We start from the raw sequence: 20569 nt of genomic DNA on the forward strand, positions 1-20569 counted from the left end.
GTGAGGTGGGGTAGAAGTGTCTGTGGGGGGTGGGGTAGGAGCGTGTGTGGGGGGGTTGGGGTCGGTAGGGTGGGGGGTGTCTATGGGGGTTGGAGTGGCAGTGTGAGGTGGGGTAGAAGTGTCTGTGGGGGCTGGGGGTGTCCGTGTGGGTTGGAGTGGGAGTGTGAGGTGGGGTAGAAGTGTCTTTGGGGTGGTGTCTGTGTCGGGCAGGGTGGAGTGGGGGGGGTTGTCTGTAAGTTTACACCACACCCCACAGCCCAGCTCCAACCTCTGAGGAAAGGACCATCTGGGCCGAGTCTCGGCGTCCAAGTTTGCTTTAACTTGGCTTCTTAATGGCCGGGTGACAGCGACTGTCTTCTTCCCGATCCCCTCCCCCAGCCCCCAACCCCTGACCCATTTTAAGTGTACAATTCAGTGTCTTTTTAGCAAATGCAAGAGTGGTGCAACTATCACCGCAATCCAGTTTCTGGACATTTCCCTAAGCCCACTTTGCCTTTCTGAATCCCCGCGTCCTCAACTGTAAATGGAGATGACACGAGGCTAGCACGGATCGGCCACCGGCAGATTTTACCTATTATTACACTTGCTGATGACGGTCTGTTTTCTATTACTATCCCTTCCCTCTCGCAGTGCGACCCTAGCCCGCCGCGCCAGCGCGAGGACCGCGTCCAGTGGGGGAGAGGAGGTGCGACTCGGGTCGCGAAGGCTCGGCGCGGGTTCTGCCCCGGCGGCCCGTACCGCCCCACCGCCTGCGATCGCGCAATCGGGCCTCTCCCGGCGCCCTGGCTGCGGCGGGCGACGCAGCTGCGGGCTGGATTGGTGATGCCTGGGCGCTGCGCGCGCCTGCGCAGTGGGGAGGGTCGTGCGCGCGCCGCGGCGCTGCGGGAAATCCCTCGGAGCGTGGTCGCGGCTGCTCGACCCCGGACTGCCGCACCATGGCGGAGGAGGAGCTGGAGGCTCTGAGGAAACAGAGGCTGGCCGAACTGCAGGCGAAGCATGGGGTGAGTACGGCCGTCCCCGCCGGGCGCCGTCCTCGCCCGGGGCGGAGGGCGCGCGCGGCCCCAGGCGGAGGCTTGGGACGCCGCGGCTGGAGCTCGCCCCGCGGGCCCAGGACCCCGCCGCTGCCCCCGAGGCCGGCCTCGGCCCCTCCGGGCGTGTGGGCGCTGGGCCTCCGGGCCGCCAGGCCGACCGCGTGCGGTCCCCGCACGGTCGGGCGCTGGGCCTCTTCGGGTCGGCGTCGCTCCGGAGCGGAATGCTCAGCCCCTCAGCTCTCGGTCCCCTTAGCTTCGGGTCTAGCCGGCTCCGACTGCTTTCCAGCCGAATTGTTTCCTAGAATTCGGGTGTTCTGACCCAAATAGTTGACGTTGTTTGAGGGTCTGCTGTGTGCCAGGTGCTGCGGGTACAGAGGGGAACATCCTCTCTGACGGAGTTGATGGTCCCGGGGAGGAGCCACACACTGAACACGAATCCCGTAGATAAAGTGCTCAAGTTAATGACTTCCTGTGCGGGGAGGGGACCACCGTGGTGGGGCGACCACCGTGGTGGGGCTGGAGCGGGACGGCCTCCCGGGAAGCGGCGAGTGAATGAGCGTCCCCAGTAACGAAGCAAATGTTACTATCCAGAAATTTTTCTCACACTGCGGTTTCGTAGTATAGGGACTCCCCTCCCTCACGGTTGCTTGTGTTTAAAACATGCTGCTAGATTGTGATTTTCGAAGCTTATCGAAACCTTGTAGTAAGTTGAAACTATCCCACTGATTTCTGTGAGGCCCAGCTTTTAATTATTTGGTAATAATTTGATCTCTACTACTGCAGGAGCCTTAAGTATCAGAAACAAGAAAGTGGCTCCTACTTTTTTATGTGAAATTACTCTACTAAAAAGATACGATTTTTTTTTTTCCAGGATCCTGGCGATGCAGCACAACAGGAAGCAAAACACAGGTATGGGCTGGAGCTCTGAACTTTCTGAAGGGTGGTTTCACCAAATTGGTTTTTTTTAGTTTAGTTATTTTAATAGGCGTGTGAATTTAAAGTTTTTCCTGGCGTAGAGATTTTTCCGTAAGTAATCAGGGTAGTTTCATTATCAATTTGTTAATTAAAGAAACGTGTGTAGAGCTCCACGTACTTGTATTATAATTGGTTGATGTTTGCTTGTCTGCTAAACTGTGATTACCTTAAAATGAGCCTCATAATGACTACCTCATAGGGATTTTGTGAGGATTACATGGGGACAGTGCCTCACATTTACTGTTCTTACTGCTGTTTTATTCCCAGCACATGGCAGGGCACCTCATACATAGCAGGTTTATTGAATGAAGACCTTAGTTATCTCACCATGCTATCTTTTCTTCTTTCTAATTGTGATTTTTAAAAATAAGACATAAAATTTACATAATAATTTTTTAAGTGTGAAGTTCATTTGTTAACTATATTCTCATTGTTATGTAACAAATCTTTAGAACTTTTCCATCTTGCAGAACAAACTATACTTACTGAACAACACATTTTCCCCTCTCCACATCATGCTGCCATTTAATTAATTCATTCAGCAAATATATATATTTTTTAAGATGTATTTATTTAGGGGGCGCCTGGGTGGCTCAGTCGTTAAGCGTCTGCCTTCGGCTCAGGTCCTGGGATCGAGCCCCACATCGGGCTCCCTGCTCCGCGGGAAGCCTGCTTCTCCCTCTCCCACTCCCCCTGCTTGTGTTCCCTCTCTCACTGTCTCTTTCTGTCAAATAAATAAATAAAATCTTTAAAAAAAAAAAAAGATTATTTTAGAGAGAGAGTGCACATGTGAGTGAGGGGAGAGGGAGAGGGGGAGAATCCCAGGCATACTCCCCAGTGAACTTAGAGCCCCGCTTGGGCTCCAGATATCATGACCCCGAGATTATGACCTGAACCAAAATCAAGAGTCGGATGTTCAGCCGACTGAGACACCAAGGTGCCACCATTCAGCAAATATTCATTGAGCACTAGGTCTGGGTCAGGCACTGTGTTGGATCTATACAAACAGGCAGGGCAGAGAAGGTTCCATCCTTACATGGCTTGTTAGTGGTAGAAGAAAGATGGCGCTAAGAAAAAAATAAAACTACATGAATTTCATTGATTCTGAGATGTACATTTTTTCACATTTTAACATAGATTAGGTCTCATAAATGATCACTCTTGTCCTGGATTCTTCCAGAGAAGATTTATTTTTGCTTCTGCCATGACTTGGGTACATTTCTAACCTGAGATGTTTTAAAATTAAATTCTGTGCCTTAGATTCCACTTCCCCCCAAGCAGTGTAAGGCCTGCAAGAACTTGAAGTTCAAACTCTAGGAGGAATTTTTCTTCTTCCACTCAGGGTCAAGGCTGATTCATGCATCCTTCCTTGCTGTCCCTTTCTGTGTGGCCGGTTTATTTTTTGTTTACCTTGTACTGTGGATGTTACTCTTTGATGCCCCAGCTTTGAGTAGGGGTCTCCTATTAGACTCAACTAGGGTGTTTTTTGTTGTTGTTCTTAGAGGTATATAAAACTATGGAGCATCTTACAACCGATGGCATCTCAGATTCAGTGAAATACAGTAACGGTAGTTCACAGCAGGGTTGAAGTACTCAGGAGCCATAAGGAAATGGCCTGTGGAAGTGGGCTATACGCTCCTCAGGTAGGGGTGGTTAGTAGGTACAGCCAGCCCCAGCTCCCCTTCTAATTCAGCCAGAGGATCTGCTTTTGTCTGTGTCGTGTATTAAGTTCCCTAAATGACTTCATTGGGGGAAAATTTTTTTTTGCTACTTAAAAGTTTGAAACCACTGTCCTATGAACCTGAACTAGTTGCAGGGATAGTTGCAGTGTTATAATGTCACTCCCTCTGGTGACTCAAAGAGTGGAACTGAGAGTCTTGAAACATGGGGCTCAGGGGAGCCTGGGTGGCTCAGTTGGTTAAGCTTCCAGTTCTTGGTTTTGGTTCAGGTCATGATCTCATGGGTTGTGAGATCAAGCCCCGCGTCGGGCTCCACACTCAGCAAGGAGTCTGCTTGAAGATTTTCTCTCTCCTCCTCTGCCCCTCCCCCCACTTGGGTGCACAAGCTCGTGCATGCGCGCGCTCATGCTCTCTCTGAAATAAGAAATCTTTAAAAAAAAAAAAGAAAGAAAGAAAAGTAACATGGGGCTTCGTTCTAGCTTGGCCATGATCATCTGTGTCCCCATAAGATAGCCTCCCTAGGTCTCAGCTTCTTCATCTCCAAAAATACCAGATTAATCGTTTGGTCCTTTAATTGCTTGGAATCTCACTACAAATTCCTAGAACCTCTCAACACACTGCATACTTAATAAATGTTGGTAATGGTGGTTAAACGAAAACTCCACCCTGAATTATGAAAATGTAGTTTTACCTTTCAGCCTGGTAGGTTTACACCCACATAAAATAAAGCCAGCTTCTGAGGGCAGAGGTAGCCTCTTCTTGACTGTGGGTGCTGCCACCACGCTGCGCCTGCTATAATGCAGTCCGTGCACACGGGAGGCCTCCATCTTGGGAAACCTATTGTGTGAGTTCCATTTTTGTATGTTCAGTAGGAATGCTGACAGCATAGTTCTAATTTTGCTGACCTGTTTTTGTTGTAGGGAAGCAGAAATGAGAAACAGTATCTTAGCCCAAGTCCTGGATCAGTCAGCCCGGGCCCGTTGTAAGCATCTTCAGTTTCCTTTACGTTATTTCCATAACACTGACTTGAGTTAGTTGAATAGGGAAAGATACATGAAATCATTGCTAATTCTGGATTAAGTATTTAACCTAAAAACACAATACAGATAATAATGTAAGAAATGTGGTTTATAAACCTAAGGAAATGCATTTAAATCGTTATTAAAAATACCAGCTCAGTTCTCTCTTACCAAGGAGATGATCTCCAAGTGCACCTTAGGTAAGATTTACAGGAAACAACTTGTAAATCAAGTCAGTCACAAAATGTGGCTGGTAGTTGATGTGGGTGAAGGGGACTTGGGGGGGAGGCGCTTATTGTCTCTGTTTTAGTGTATGTTCATAATTCTTCATAATAAATACCAAAACAGTGTAGAAAAAAATAATAAAATAAGCCAGTCGGAATGAACTAGTATCTTTCGTATTGTGACTTGAAGCCCAGCTTAGAAGCAGCCTTAGATGGAGCATCACAATTATATATGTGTAGTAGTAGAGAAATTGTGTTCCAGAGGGCAATCGTTTAAAAAAAAAAAAATCAGGCTTAGAATCCCAGGATGCAAGTTTAATCTTGGCTCTCCCACTACCTGTGTGTGGCTTTGACTGAGATTGGCATGGCTGAACTTCAGTTTCCCCTTTTTAAGAGGGGTAATAGTACCATCTGCCCCACCTACCTACCTTGCTAGTCTCAAAATATGTCTGTGAAGTGCTTTGGAAATGTCAGTGCGTAGTTTTAAGTTATATAAGTGCATTTAGTTTTGACTCCTTCTTTTTCTTTCTAGTAAGTAACTTAGCACTTGTAAAGCCCGAAAAAACTAAAGCAGTAGAGAATTACCTTATACAGATGGCAAGATATGGACAACTAAGTGGGAAGGTAAGCTTGGACTGCCTTGAGGCAGTTCTACCTATTTTTACCTAACTTTATCAAAAAATAGCTTCAAAAGGTCAATTTTCAGAAAGGTTATAGAAATTCTTGTTGACTATTTCAGTGAGGCAATTTATTAAGGAGAGAATTGTAGTATCTGCCATAAATCCTAAAAGATAACTAATTGCCTTTCCTAAAATTCTCTGCTGATTTCCTTTACCGACGTTGCTATGGAACCTTGATGTGTTTGTGACCCAGTGACTCTTAGGGTCAGCATCTGTCTAATTCCTTCTACATTGGAAACAGGTTTGTCAATGGTACCAATTAAAGACTACCAATATAGGTAGAAGTTAAGCTTGTTTTGCAAATGAGGAGGTGCTGAAATTTCTGATTATCCTGCTGTAATGCCATGATGAATATATTCTGGTGAACCTGACCGTCCTTCAAGATCCAGATGAGCCCCACCTGCTCTGGAAACCACCTGCTGCCACCACAGCCTGCGAGAATCAGTCCTGCCCTGAACCCCTTACCCTAAGAGCACATGTGGAAGAGACAACGGCTGGTGCATCTTTTTTGAGTGATTTCCCTCCTGCATTTAAGCTTCTCAAGGGCAGAGGCAATGTGTCTCTGTTCCTGACCCTTAACACAGTGGTGTAGGTGGTTGTCATTGTTGGCTAGTGGTGATAAAGGTGTTCTTACACAATGTTGACTTTGGAATTTCCTGAGAAAGCTAATTTTGATGGCTACTTTCCCACCCTCCTCAAATGAGGCTAGCAGAGCAAAATTCTTTTGGAACTTAAGCCAACTCAGAACTTCCCATCTTGCCTTTCTTTCCCTTTTGACCTCTGCCCCCACATCCCAGAAAAATTAAAACCATTCAGTCTACTAAGGTAAACTCTCTGTTTAAAAAAAAGTACTGTTTTTCTTTCTGGTTATCCTAGGTATCAGAACAAGGTTTAATAGAAATCCTTGAAAAAGTAAGCCAACAAACAGAAAAGAAAACCACAGTTAAAGTAAGTGTCCCCAAATGCTCATGGCAAAAGAAAAAGATTGCTATTTTAAGTGATAAGTGTTAAATATACATCTACTGTAACAAAACGTGTTTCAGCCCATAGACATTTCCATTTTGTAAGAGGTGAAAGTTTGGGGAGCAAGGTTGCACGTGCTGAGGGGTCTGTCGTTCCCCTCCCCCCATAGACCTGAAACACTAAGCTGTTTTAAAGACGTAGTGTCTTGCTCTAGTAGGTAGACCTTGTTCTTCTCAGAAAGTCTGAATTATGCTTTATTAAACATGTTATGACCCTCATTTAATTTCCCCCTCCCCCAGTTCAACAGAAGAAAAGTCATGGATTCTGATGAAGAGGACGATTATTGAAATTTAAGGTGTTTAGAGACTGGAACTTAATGAACAGTTCTAGGACAGATAAGACTGGGTAGAAGTGAAGATCTGATTGTTTACTTTGTTTATTGTCTATATATGCCTTTTAAAAAAATAAACTTGTTATGCAAAATAAAACAATTTGGGCAAAGTTGTTTTTGTACCATAGCTGAAGGAACAGAAGATCTGCATTTTGAGTTTTTTCTTTCCCACCAAAAGTTTTGAAACGTGTAGCAGCATGAATACATCCTCTGTAAATGTGATGTTAGTGTTAGGTAGGAAAATGGCCTTTGCAGAAATAGAAGCCAGCTTACTCTTCAGTAAGAAGAAAATAGCATCCAGTAACATCATGGTAGTTAAAACCCACGGATTAAGAGGAATCAACTTTAATATCTTAATACTTAGACCTAGGTTCTGAAACCAGGTAAACTATTCTTCTTCCTGAAGGTAGTATTCACATTTAATATAAGAAAATTCATAGCTTTGGTTTCATTTATAATCTGCTTTTCAAAGGCATTGGGATCAAATGATCTGACAAATATCCCCCCTACCCAAGACAGTCTGTAACTAGAGTGATACTTGAATTGCAGAAAATTACCACAGTAACTGGAGATACTGGTAGTAATAATTCAACAGTAATAATACATGTTGGTAAGAGAAGTGCCTTCTAAAGATTTTATTTATTTGACAGAGAGAGATACAGCGAGAGAGGGAACACAAGCAGGGGGAGTGGGAGAGGGAGAAGCAGGCTTCCCGCCGAGCAGGGAGCCTGATGCAGGGCTCGATCCCAGGACCTTGGGATCATGACCTGAGCCGAAGGCAGATGCTTAACGACTGAGCCACCCAGGCGCCCCAAGAGAAGTGCCTTCTAATGATTAAAATCCAGCTGAGACAGTTTAGCAGTTAAACATTTTGGTAGAAATATTCTGGGGCGCCTGGGTGGCTCAGTTGGTTAAGCGACTGCCTTCGGCTCAGGTCATGATCCTGGAGTCCCTGGATCGAGTCCCGCATCGGGCTACCTGCTCAGCAGGGAGTCTGCTTCTCCCTCTCCCCCCTCTTGTGCTCTTTCTCTCTCTCACTCTCTCTCTCAAATAAATAAATAAAATCTTTAAAAAAAAAAAATATTCTGAGTTCTTCACTGATAAAGTGGCAGGTAACTTAAATGGCATCTCTTACGTTGTCCTCCCACTAGGTTTTGAAACTTGTATGAGTAAATTGACCTGTCAGGTGTGTTGTTTGGTGTAAACTTTAGAGGTTCCAGCCCCAGGAGGAAGTCCATAACATTTTATGAGGTGACTAGAACTAGTAGCAGGAGAGTAACAGGAAAAGTAGTTTACAATCCCAGTCTCTGCTTTAGCTAGCATACTGCTGATCTATGTTTAAACTGTGTGTTTGAGAGGTTACTGTTTTTGAGGCTTGAAATTTGGAACTACAGCCCACGAAAAAAGTCAGTGTTGAAGCATCTAGCATTCCCAAATAAACGAATGAGTAGAACTGTTCCATCAAATTTTTTTTTTTTTTTTTTTTTTTAAGGAACAGAATTAGATAGTCACATAAATTTCCCTCAGGGATTTTAAAAAACATCCCTATTACAGGTGAACTTTGCTTCAGGTCTCATTTACATAAAAACGCTGGAGGGAGACTAGAGAATTCCCAGCAAGTTTTGTCACATGCTTCCTCCTACAGAATAACCACTGTCCCGATGGCAAATACCTATGTGAATGTGTTTAAACTGTCAACCCCCTCCCTGCCCTGTCCTCCAGAGACCGTTGAGGATGGAAAGTGGTTCTGTACACACGGATAAAAGTTCTGGAAGGCAGAAAGGGGGTGGAGTATATTTTGGTCTAGGAAATGGGGAGTGGTTATTCTAATTTAATTGACAATACTTTGAATTCAAACCATTCTTAAACAATAGAAATTTGGGCATTACCAATTTCTGAGTTGCCAAATCAAGTTTAGTTTTAAGTGGGAAAGCAAGTTGTAGAAAAACAAGTGTTTTTAAAAATAATTGAGGCGGTCACTTTGGGTGGCTCACCCTGCTGAGTAGCTCAAGAAGCAGCTTCTCCCCTGAAACAGTCTCATTCAAGGTATTTATATCTCCAGAAGAACACACCACATTGGAAACTGCCAGTTCACATGACTCCACCAAGTAGGCCTTGACTGCAGCTCTGATAGTGCAAGCAAATCAGCCCCCTTCTTTCTCTGAACCTGTTTCTTCATTTGACAATTTTACCAATCAGGGGGATTGTTAGAAATAAATACATGGGTATACACGAAAGTTTTCAAAATTATATTGCACTACCCCAAAAAATAGGTGATACTAAATGTGTGTATTTGCAACTTGGCTGTGCTGATAAGTTTCTTAATTAGGGTGGGAGCAAACCACAACAACTTACCAATAAGGTGGTTTCATTTTAAAACTGGGAGAAAAAGGAAAAATAGAACAAAGAAATTTGCAGAGCAACAGTGCTAATTTTCTTTTTGGGCTAAGAAGCTGTATTACATTTTTTATCTGATTTTTTAAAAAAACATTTTTGTGGGCCCTAGTTATCGCACCTACTAGATTAAGTCAGGCCTAAGCAGGTGAATGGATAATGGTCTGCTCTGAATGATCCAGTTTACATATTTCAGTGACATCAGGAACTGAAAAACCTATCCATCCAATGGGAGAAGATCTTTCCATACACAGAGCACATGTTTATAGCAGACAGGCTGCAAAATACCTCTCTCTACAGAACAAGACATTAACTAAAAAAGTGTACCATGACACGTTCAAGAATCATAAAGTTTACTGTTTCTTTCCCATCATTTGACACGTATCCAAGGCACGTTAGAAAATTAGAAATCATAAATTACTTTGTAGAAAAATAATCAGCCCCTCCCTTCTATACATACACAAGTATTTCCAAGAACATGCACAAAACCATTTCTGTATTACAAAGTTACTTGAAAATGTACTCAGGACAAACCCATGTTTGCGGCTGTAGGCCAATTAGTAACATAAAAAAATAAGAGTTTAATCTATAGAAATTTATAAAAAGGAATAAATGGCAATAAATTCTAACTGAAAGTAACTCTCACCTGGTTTGTGCTGTAAGTTTTGAATCTGAATCAAAAGACTAAGAAAAGATGTGCCAAATCTCTCTTGTTCAGTAACCATCAGTCAGGTGTGACATCTAAGGGAGGGTTTTAACGGAAGGGCATGTGTCTCGAGAGATTGATACAGGTGCAGTGATCAAATATCTGTACTTACTTTGTTGGAAGAAAAATTATACACTTTTCCCACATACATAGTGTAGAATAGGTCCTGAATGTCCTTTTCATTAAAATGAACATCACAACGGCATGTAGGCATCTTTGGGTTCAAGTGTTGCTTTGCAAAGGAACATTTTCCAGTCCTCTTTTCCTCATTCCCACGTGTCGCTTCTGCCTGGCCTCCATGGTACCATGACACCTAAACTGCTTCTCTTCAGCTGATCCCAGATGGAGGAATTCTTTCGGCCTATGGTTTGCTCGTTTGTCCATATCACGGAGGTTAGCACCTTTCGTTAGGAGGAGGTCAGAATCTGGTCGTGAAACCTCGCACGGGAGCCAGGGAGCTCCTGCCACTTCAGAAGAAACCTACGCCTGCTCTTAAGGATCTGGACACTGCTGAAGTCGGTGTGCACTCCTTTTCCAGCGCACACACCAGCTTTGGAGAGAAAAGAGACGGTGATCGTTTTCTTGGTCACATTACTTCCCTCAGCCACAGAACAGCTTTCAGGAACTTTCTGCTTTTCTCGCAAATCCAACAAAGTACATTTCAGTTCCCAGCTGTGTTCCTGCTTGGCACCTCCCTGCCGAGGACTCACTTCTTGGCAGCCAGTGTAACAACTGCTTATCACCACTAAGACTGGGACGTGACATTAGCCTCTCTGGAAGTGGCTAGGTGGCCGGCAGTCCCTGGGTTCTGGGATACGACTGTGTCCTCGACTGTGTGTCTACGCAGCATCCGCCTGTTTGCAGGAACACTTCGTTTCGGTCCAGGCCCCTCGGGCTGATTGCCGTGCCCTCTGTCAGCACTCTCAGATCTGCTCTGGTCTGGCAGGTGGTTCTGTTTCCCTGTGACTCTTTGCCTCCCTGGCTGAAGAAATGGTACAATTCAAGCAGTTCATTTGCACTGCACTTTAAACAAGAACCACACAAGAACGGCGCTCTTGAGTGCTGTTTGTCACCCCATGTGCTTGGTACTTTCTGGGCATCATTTCAGCTCTGACACCCCCGTGGGGACAGGATGACGTGTGTGTACTCCATGTGTCAGACACAATGTCAGTGCTTTTACCTATTTGCACATTTACTCTTTATAACTCTAACAGGTGTACTAATTGCTGTCCCCATTTACAACTGAGGACACAGGATCAGCAAATGGAAGCAACCTGCGTGAAGTCCCACAGCTCACAAGGGAAAAGCGCTTGTTGGAACCCAAGCAGATTTCAGAGTTGGTGGGTTTCCCATGCAGCAGCACGTCTGTTAGCAAAGTCACGAAAGGTTACACAGATCGAAATGAGTCATGTTAACAAACATCGCTTTGATTCTCTAAAACAAAGATTTAGAGCTTCTGTATCTTTGCTGTAAAGTCTGCTTCTCATCAACAGTCATGTAATGCAAGGAGCAATAGGAAAAGTCACGTTTCTGAGAAGAGTCACCTAATCGTATGACAGAACATAAAGCAAGCGTCTCTTTATAACTGAGTAAGCAGTGCTGTAGGAAGATGGCCACATGCAGAACTGTCCATACGAGCAGCTCTAGACCACATCTGGAGAAGTTTTTTACCCATCTGCATATAAACTTGGTTTCCTCCTGACATCAGTGATTCCCACACTACCGGCAGCTGAGCTGTTTCACCAAGTACGCGCACCATGAGCCCCAGCATCTCCACATGTACCCCTATTTCCCGTTTTCCCCTCACTCTCCTTTCTCAATAAATGAAGTCTGTACTCTTTGCTGTCCCACTAACTAACTCATCTTAATTGTTATAAATTCTTGCAAAGAAGGGAATCATGAAATGAGAAATGTGTTCACCGTATTCATTTTGGAAAAGCCAGGCTTTAAGAAATATGATGATAAGCCAGCATTGAATAACTCACCTCATATAAAGAGTCTTCAGTAAAATTAGGGACACTCCTATCTCTTGCCACAATCTCCCTTGAAGTCCTTCCTCTGAAACCGGAAACAAAGTGAAATCAGTCTGAAATAGTGGCGTGAAACACTCTGGTTGGCCACGAGGTGGCAGCATTTGGTGAGTGCAGATTTTCTCTAACCCACTGAAGGGGCGCATACCTGGCCTGAGTTGTAAGTAAAGGTGGGGTCAAAGGCACGGAAATCAACTCAAATTTTATACTCACTTAAACTGACCACCTGAGCGGACAAAGTAAAACTGTCTGGTAAAAGGTTCATCTGGTAGATTGTACATTTTTGAGTTCCCTGTAGATAAAAAAAAAAAGGATAAACATCTGAAAACTTCCAAAGTACTTTAATTAGAGTTATAGCACAGATGCAACCTTTCAATTTTCTTTTTCTTTTTTTTTTTTAATTTTATTTATTTATTTGACAGAAAGAGAGAGAAAGCAGGAACACAAGCAGGGGGAGTGGGAGAGGGAGAAGCAGACTCCCCACTGAGCAGGGATCCCGATGCGGGGCTCGATCCCAGGACCCTGGGATCCTGACCTGAGACGAAGGCAGACGCTTAATGACTGAGCCACCCAGGCGCCCCAACCTTTCCATTTTCTTAGCTTAACAAAATTTAGAAAATTAAGCACTGCTATCTGCTTAAAGAAACATATTAGTAGCTATTTATTACTGTGTGAACCCCCATGGCAAGGAAAGATACATCCTTATTAATACACGGATATTCTCCAGCTATAGACAACTGTGGTGACACAGCCTCGGGATTACTGAGGTGGAAGTGGGTTTATTCACATTATTCCAGAGGGGCGGCAGGTTGGCTCAGTCGGTGGTAGAGGGTGTGACTCTTGATCTTGGGCTTGTGAGTTTGAGACTCATGTTGGGTGTAGAGATTGATTAAAAAAAGAAAAAAAATCTTAGTAGAGCATGGACCCAATCTAGACTATAACAACTAAAGAAAGAAAGAAAAATACTTCAACCCTATCCATGTTTGGCAACTACTATTCTAATTACCAACAATCTCTATACCTGCAAGTAAAGTAAGCAAATAAAAACGTTTAAGGTTAGCAGGAAACGCTGAGCCCCAGATGTCCAGGAAATGCTTAGAAAAAGGCCTGGGTCTGGGCCATGTGGCATGTAAGAATCTCCCAGAGGCTGCTCCTTCTCTCCAGCTGGTGGGGGAGGCCTGAGACGTCAAAGGTGAGGCTGGGAGTGGCCACCTTATTTCCTTAGGAAGCATCATCCCAATCAACCAGAAAACCAGTAGCAAAACAAGCTGATGAGCGAGGTTGTAACATTTCTTTGGTGCCCCTATCCTGCCCCCAGTCATGAGTATAATGACATTCCACATTCACAATTAAATGAACACGAGCAACAACGCATGAATTTCCAAATATGCCCATATTGAGAATTACAGAGGGAATGTAAATTCTTACATTTTTTCCTGATCTTAACAGTAACGTACTCCTTGTGGTCTGTTTCGCCAACATCATCTACTGAGGCCACACAGCTCGGTACTACCTGAAGTAATTCCATTATTTTTGAATTCTACAATTCGAAAGGGAAAAAGGTAACAATTAGTATTTGTAATTCTTAGCGGCTTACTGGCTGTTTTTGATCTGTCGGTATTGGTGCGGCTGGGCAGAGAAGCTAAGCAGCAGCTACAGAAGAAGCTGATGCCATAGAGCCTCGTGGTGAGGAGCAGCCCTGCCCTTGGAGCCTGGCTCAGCCTCTACTAGGGAATCCGGGCCAGCTACTTAGCTGCCCTGTGCGATGGGGCTGACGAGAACGGGATCTCTTACTGCAGAGTTCTCATGGGGTTATCGACGGCCCAGCACATAGTAAGTACTCGATAAAAAACACTCATTATCTTTTGAGAAACTGCTCACGAGAGGTTTAAAATATTTGGATTCTGTTAGGAAATGTCACTGAAAATGAACGTGATAAGCCTCTGAGTACGTTGGGTTTATGGTGACTTTTACATGACACCAGTGTCACTTAACAGCCTACCAACTGTCTACCCAGAGTCAAAAACAAAAAGACTCAATGTGAAAATGGGGACAGTAGAGAGCTTGCTCCTCCCAGGAGAGGAAGCCTTCTCCTCACCAGTTCCCTGTGCAAACACCCACAGCATGGGAAGGAGGGGTGACCTGGTCATCACGATTCCCCTTACAGGGAGAATAACTCCAGGAGACTTAGAATCACAACTGAACGAACGCTCTCCGTTGTGCTAAGACCCCAGGTGCAGTCCCCATGCAGGGAGCGTGAGCCCAGAACGTGGTCTCAGCTCACTGCTTCCCTGGGCCAGAGCAAGTCGCCGACACCTGCAGCAGTCAGGGGAGCACCTCCACTCGGCCCTTTGAAAGCAAGCCCTGAAAGACTGACCCCTGGCTCCCCGAGCAGACCACCTCTGACCCAGGGACCAAGGACTGGATATTTGACCGCACCTGCAGACTCCCGGCACACCGACTTAGCCCAGCATCTCGATTCAAAGGTTGGCTCGTGCTATTTCAAATGTGGTTTAACCACGGGGAAGCCAAAGTGAGCTGCAAGGGAGCTCCCCACTCACCTGTTCAGCACAGTCTACCGCGGTGCACTGTCTCTTGTTCAAGACCTGAACTGATGCCCCATGAAGCAGAAGCAGCTCCACCACGAAGACATGCTTTTCTATCACCGCCTCATGCAGTGCTGTGTTACCCGTATTGTTAGAGAGGTTAATGGAGGCCCCGTGCTAGAAGGAGAAACAGTGCAATCAAAAGGAGTCCAGAGGGGCGCCTGGGTGGCTCAGTCAGTAAGTGTCCGACTCTTGATTTCAGCTCAGGTCATGATCTCAGCGTCGTGAGATCAAGCCCTGCGCTGGGCTCTGCGCTTAAGATTCTCTCCTCTCTCTCCCTCTCCCTCTGTCCCTCCCCACCCCGGCTCCCATACGCCGCTTCTCTTTCTCTCTCTGAAAAAAAAAAAAGGCGGGGGAGAATGCCAGAAAATGAGGCACCCACGACTGACGAGTACTCGGCAGCTCTGGGGCTGGGGGGCCCTTACCTGTAACAGCAGTGCCGCGACTTCATGGTGGCCGTTGGAACAGGCGTAAATGAGGGGTGTGTTTCCACTTATATCCTTTTTATTGGGTTTTGCATTAGAATCCAATAGACACCTCACCACCTAGCCCAGAGAAGACAAAATTCCAAACTTAAATCTGTGGAAGAAATCCTCTAACTTGATATCCTTTTTACTCTAAGTTTATTTGGAAGGCTCTTTGGACACATGTCTGACTTGGGAGAAAGCTGACCAACTCAAGCGGGGTGCAGCAGACATTTGCTGAGGGTCTCCTCCACCAGGCAATGTGCTAGGCACTACTTTTTTTTTTTTCCATTTCATCATTAGACCTGCCCTATGTATGGAGGGCTGGAATTATCACTCCAGTTTTATAGACTGGGAAACTGACATTTGAAGTGCTATGTTAGGTGTTACGAGAGCGATGGAAAATCTGATTTGGTTCCTGTCTTTTATTTATTTTTTATTTTTGTTTTTTAAGTAAACTCCCCACCTAATGTGGGGCTTGGGAACTCACGACCCTGAGATCAAGAGTCACAGGCTCTACTGACTGAGCCGGCCAGGCACCCCTGGTTCCCGTCTTTTAAAAGCTTACAGTAGAGCTAGTAAGGTAAAAATTGTTTTAAATAGATAATTTTCAAAAAGAAATATAGGACTTTGAAAACTCAAATCATTTCACAGTTCTCTCTTACACCCCCTCCTTAGGGCCATTCTCTATAAAGTACATAAACTGGGGCGCTTGGGTCGTGCAGTCAGCTAAGCATCTGCCTTCAGCTCAGGTCAGGTCATGATCCCAGGGTCCTGGGATCAAGCCCTGCGTTGGGCTCCCTGCTCAGTGGGGAGCCTGCTTCTCCCTCTGCCCCTCCTCCTGCCCTCTCTCTCAAATAAATAAATAAAATCTTTAAAAAAATAAATAAGTAAAGTCTTAAACTGTTCGACAAAGACCAAGGGCTGTGGGGATGAAAGGTGCCAAGCTGCAGGCAGAGCCCTCAATGACCAACACCCAAGCACCAGAGTCAGCTCCTGCTGGGGTCGGAATCAGGAGGAGGGCTCTGTGCCACTGAGAGGTGCATGGCAGTGGAGTAGGGTGCAGGGATGAGGTGGGGAACGGGAGGGCCCACTCCCAGATGCACCAGAGTTCTGCGTTCTGTTGCTGAGCAGTCTTGCCCCGTAGGAGGAAGGAAATGTGTCTGTCCTCTGAGCCCGCCCCAAACTTGCCTCTCTGCAGCATTCCCACCACGGACAGTTCTAACCAAGAGCAAGCACCCCATGCCCTCTGCCCAGGAGAAAGACCCCGTACCTGGAAGTGGCCCTTCTGGCAGGCCAGGTGGAGCGGGACAGCTTGGTTTACGTTTCTGGCACCCACACTGGCACCATGTTTCAACAGGAGGGGGACGAGGTCCACCCGCCCATGCAGAGCAGCAACATGCAATGGGGAGGAGCCGTCCTGGTTGGTCACATTCACACCAAGTCCACTGGCAGGAATCTTTGCCAGCTTCTAGCAAATGCAGAAGATGGAGAGAGAAACATCATTAGTATTTAAGAAACTGGGCTGAAGGGGTGCCTGGGTGGCTCAGTCGTTAAGCGTCTGCCTTCGGCTCAGGTCATGATCCCTGGGTCCTGGGATCGAGCCCTGCATCAGGCTCCCAGCTCCTCGGGAAGCCTGCTTCTCCCTCTCCCACTCCCCCTGCTTGTGTTCCCTCTCTCGCTATGTCTCTGTCAAATAAAGAAAAAAAAAATCTTTAAAATTTAGTGATGTTGTAATAAAGAGCAGTCCTGAAAATCTCAAAAAAAGTTTACTAAAAGAGGGGCGCCTGGGTGGCTCAGTTGGTTAAGCTCTGACTCGTGGTTTTGGCTCAGATCATGATCTCAGTGGCGTGAGATGGAGCCCCACACCAAGCTCATGCTCAGCACAGAGTCTGCTTGAGATTCTTTACTCTTTCCCTCCCCACTGCTCCTCTCCCTCCTCTCGCTCTCTCTTTCTAAAATAAGTAAATAAAATCTTTTTTTAAAAAAAGTTTACTGTAGGGGCGCCTGGGTGGCTCAGTTGTTAAACGACTGCCTTCGGCTCGGGTCATGATCCCAGGGTCCTGGGATCAAGCCCAGCATCGGGCTCCCTGCTCCGCGGGAAGCCTGCTTCTCCCTCTCTTGCTGTGTCTCTCTGTCAAATAAAATCTTTAAAAAAAAAATAAAGAAAAAAATGTCATTTCCCCCTAAAAACAGCAGTTTATTGTAATCCCAATGAAAACACCAAGAGGATTTTTTTTGAAGAAAAAAAGTATTTTAGGGGCGCCTGACTGGCTCAGTCGTTGAGCGTCTGCCTTCGGCTCAGGTCATGATCCCAGGGTTCTGAGATCGAGCCCTGCATTGGGCTCCCTGCTCGGCGGGAAGCCTGCTTCTCCCTCTCCCACTCCCCCTGCTTGGGTTCCCTCTCTCGCTGTGTCTCTCTCTGCCAAATAAATAAAATCTTTAAAAAAAAAAAAAATAACTGGGCTGAAGGAATTGAAGCCACCGGTGTCATTCCCCCCCCCCCGCCCCCTGCCCCCGCCCCCCTCAGCCCCTGTGCACAATTTGGGATCACAGTGGGATCCAGAATCAGGCTGCCCACAGGTGAATTCCTACAACTTTAGAAAGGTAAGATATACCAAAGGATTACTTCCATTTCCAGAAGAGCAAGCCCCCCCGAAATGATGCCCTCTTTATGCCAAGGCGATGCAGTGGGAAACAGGAAGCCTGTTCCACAAACGGCATCTGAACGATGGGATATCCACATATGGAAAAACCGCGCATCAACCCTTAGCTCACCACACACAAAAATTAAAAATGCCTCATAGACCTAAATGTAAGAGCTATGACCATAAACTTCTTGAAGCAAGTACACAAGAAATCCCTGCAACACTGTGATAAACAAAGATTTCTTAGATAAGACACAAAAAGCAAAAATCAAAAAGGAACAGTTTGATGAACTGGACTTAATGCAAATTTTAAGTGGTTATTCTTTGAAAGACACAAGAAAATGAAAAGGCAAGTCACAGAGCGGGAGAAAATGTTTGCACTACGTGGACCCGACAAGGGACGTGTACCAACCAGAATTTAAAAACAGCAACAGATTTTTTTTTTTTTTAAAGATTTTATTTATTTATTTGACAGAGAGAGACACAGCAAGAGAGGGAACACAAGCAGGGGGAGTGGGAGAGGGAGAAGCAGGCTCCCCACAGAGCAGGGAGCCCGATGCAGGACTCGAACCCAGGACCCTGGGATCATGACCTGAGCCAAAGGCAGTCGCTTAACCAACTGAGCCACCCAGGCGCCCACAGCAACAGATTCTTACAACTCCATTAGACAATCCAACTTTTAAAAAAAAGAGGCACAAGATTTGGAAAAACAAAAGACAAATGTTTATATCATGGAGACAGTCTGTATTGATTCGCACTGGTTTTAAAATCAATCATGCCAACAGAAGAACAATCAATCAGTAATTAAACGGACAAACAAAACATTTCATACAAATGAAAACAAACATTAAATTATGATATTGAATCCTACATTCTGACAATAACATTGCTATGTCAGCGTTCTAGGTGACTGCCCAAAGATGAAAACTTTGGTTATCTAGTTCACTTTTTGATGATTAAAAAGGTTTTATCTTGGAAAAATTGCATGCTGTGTTAAAAGGGTAAATTTTGCTGCATGTAAACTGTACCTCAAAAAATAAAAAAACAAACAGATGAAGCAGTAGGGAGAAAAAAAAAACACAATGAAATACTGCACACTTACAGGAATGGCTAAAGTTGAATAGTCACAAAGATGTGGGGCAACCAGAAAGAACTCTCACACGCTAGTGGCAGGAATGGAAGATGGAAAATCACTCTGGAAAACTGGCAGTTTCTTATCAAGTTACACACACACTTACTACATAATCCAGCAATTACACCCCAAGGTATTTACCCAAGTAAACGTATTTATACAAAGACTTGTTCACAAATGTTCACACTAGCTTTCTTCACAAAGCCCCAAACAGGAAACTACGCAAATGTTCATCAACGGGTGATTCGATTGATTCTAGTATATTCAACAAAATACTACCCAGCAATAAAAAGAAAGGAATCCACTGTGGTGTGGATCTCAAAACATTCTGCTGCATGAAGGAAGCCAGATTCAAAAGAGTGGGTCCTGTCTGGTTTCCACTCACATAAAATTCTAGAAAATGCCAACTAGTCTGTGATGACAGACAGCAGACCCGGGAGGGTTGCCTGGGACAGGGGAGGAAGGGGGGAAGCCCAAGAAAACCCTCAGAAGTAATGGAGTGTTCTGGATCTGGACTGAGGTCATGGCTTCATGAGGAAACTCAATGGATTATACACGGTACACAGGACTTTACTGGGTGTAAATTGTACTTGAATAAAGGTTTTGTTTGGTTTTTTTTTTTGACAGACACAGCGAGAGAGGGAACACAAGCAGGGTGAGGGGCAGAGGGAGAAGCAGGCTTCCCGCCGAGCAGGGAGCCCGATGCGGGGCTCGATCCCAGGACCCTGGGATCATGACCTGAGCTGAAGGCAGTCGCTTAACCGACTGAGCCACCCAGGCACCCCTGAATAAAGGTTTTTTAAACAAACACTCTAAACACACCAGTGGGCTAGAAGAGGGTGGGGCCGGGGGGTTGTTAGCTAAGTCACAGACATGAAGCAATCTCCATATAAATGTCTTTTTTAGGTCTTTTTGAGGAATTTCAAAATGAGAAAAGATTTTTAAAAAGCAGGGAACGTTAAGATTTTATTCAATAAGGGCGCCTGGGTGGCTCAGTTGGTTAAGCGACTGCCTTCAGCTCAGGTCATGATCCCAGGGTCCTGGGATCGAGTCCCGCATAGGGCTCCCTGCTCTGCGGGGAGCCTGCTTCTCCCTCTCCCACTCCCTGCTTGTGTTCCCTCTCTCGCTGTGTCTCTCTGTCAAATAAATAAATAAAATCTTTAAAAAAAAAAAAAGATTTTATTCAATACATCTAGCAGTTATTTTAATATGTGCTCCAGTTTCTTGCTGTAACGAATGAACCGTGAGGTGGGGAAGGACAGAGTGCAGGCCAATGGCAAGAGCAGTGACAGCGAGACACAGTTAGCTGCCTCTGGCCACACTCAGTCCCGGACCGGACCTGAAGTACAGTCACTTCACTAGCACCCTTCGAAACATCATCTGCCTTTTTTAATCCTATGCTTTTCATAGCAGTCTGCACAGGGGAAATCAACGTACACATCACCCTGGAGCGAGCTGAAAAGCTACATGTGAATGGAAGTTTTACTAATTTTAATATTATTGGGTTGGAATAACCCATGGTGAAGCTTTTTAAAATAAGGCAGTATTGGGCGCCTGGGTGGCTCAGTTGGTTAAGCGACTGCCTTCGGCTCAGGTCATGATCCTGGAGTCCCGGGATCAAGTCCCG

At 45.3% G+C, this 20569-nt stretch overlaps 2 protein-coding genes across 9 annotated transcripts in view; one reads left to right on the plus strand and one right to left on the minus strand.

Moving 5' to 3' along the window:
* Positions 1–832: 832 nt before the first annotated feature.
* PDCD5 (programmed cell death 5) lies at positions 833–7062 on the plus strand. 4 transcript variants are annotated; one of them, XM_045871334.3, is made up of 6 exons: positions 834–1001; positions 1903–1940; positions 4606–4667; positions 5461–5552; positions 6485–6556; positions 6871–7062. In XM_045871334.3, exons 1-6 carry the CDS (start codon positions 936–938, stop codon positions 6916–6918), a joined length of 378 nt encoding a protein of 125 aa, XP_045727290.1. In that variant the 5' UTR covers positions 834–935; the 3' UTR covers positions 6919–7062. The 4 variants fall into 4 exon arrangements, with proteins under 4 accessions (XP_064436844.1, XP_064436843.1, XP_064436845.1 ...); XM_064580774.1 differs by lacking the exon at positions 6485–6556 and having other exon boundaries at positions 833–1001; XM_064580773.1 differs by lacking the exon at positions 6871–7062 and having other exon boundaries at positions 833–1001; positions 5992–6556.
* A 1258-nt stretch (positions 7063–8320) lies between these two features.
* Positions 8321–20569, minus strand: part of ANKRD27 (ankyrin repeat domain 27) — a 51887-nt gene continuing 39638 nt past the window's right edge. For 3 of the 5 annotated variants that reach the window (XM_064580771.1, XM_045891210.3, XM_064580772.1), the window contains 7 exons: positions 16436–16633; positions 15124–15243; positions 14654–14815; positions 13521–13632; positions 12306–12384; positions 12048–12120; positions 8321–11044 (listed from right to left, as the gene is read on the minus strand). In XM_064580771.1, the coding sequence (XP_064436841.1) occupies positions 10808–11044; positions 12048–12120; positions 12306–12384; positions 13521–13632; positions 14654–14815; positions 15124–15243; positions 16436–16633 (981 nt within the window). In that variant the 3' untranslated portion in view covers positions 8321–10807. Of the gene's footprint in view, positions 11045–11075; positions 11428–12047; positions 12121–12305; positions 12385–13520; positions 13633–14653; positions 14816–15123; positions 15244–16435; positions 16634–20569 lie in introns of those variants that run through there. The other 2 variants (XM_045891211.3, XM_045891212.3) reach the window with 2 other exon arrangements.

This window comes from Mirounga angustirostris, unplaced genomic scaffold (genome assembly GCF_029215605.1).
Source record: "Mirounga angustirostris isolate CCGP_5_RB_7025 unplaced genomic scaffold, mMirAng1.0.hap1 SCAF_16, whole genome shotgun sequence".
NCBI classification, from domain to species: Eukaryota; Metazoa; Chordata; class Mammalia; order Carnivora; family Phocidae; genus Mirounga; species Mirounga angustirostris.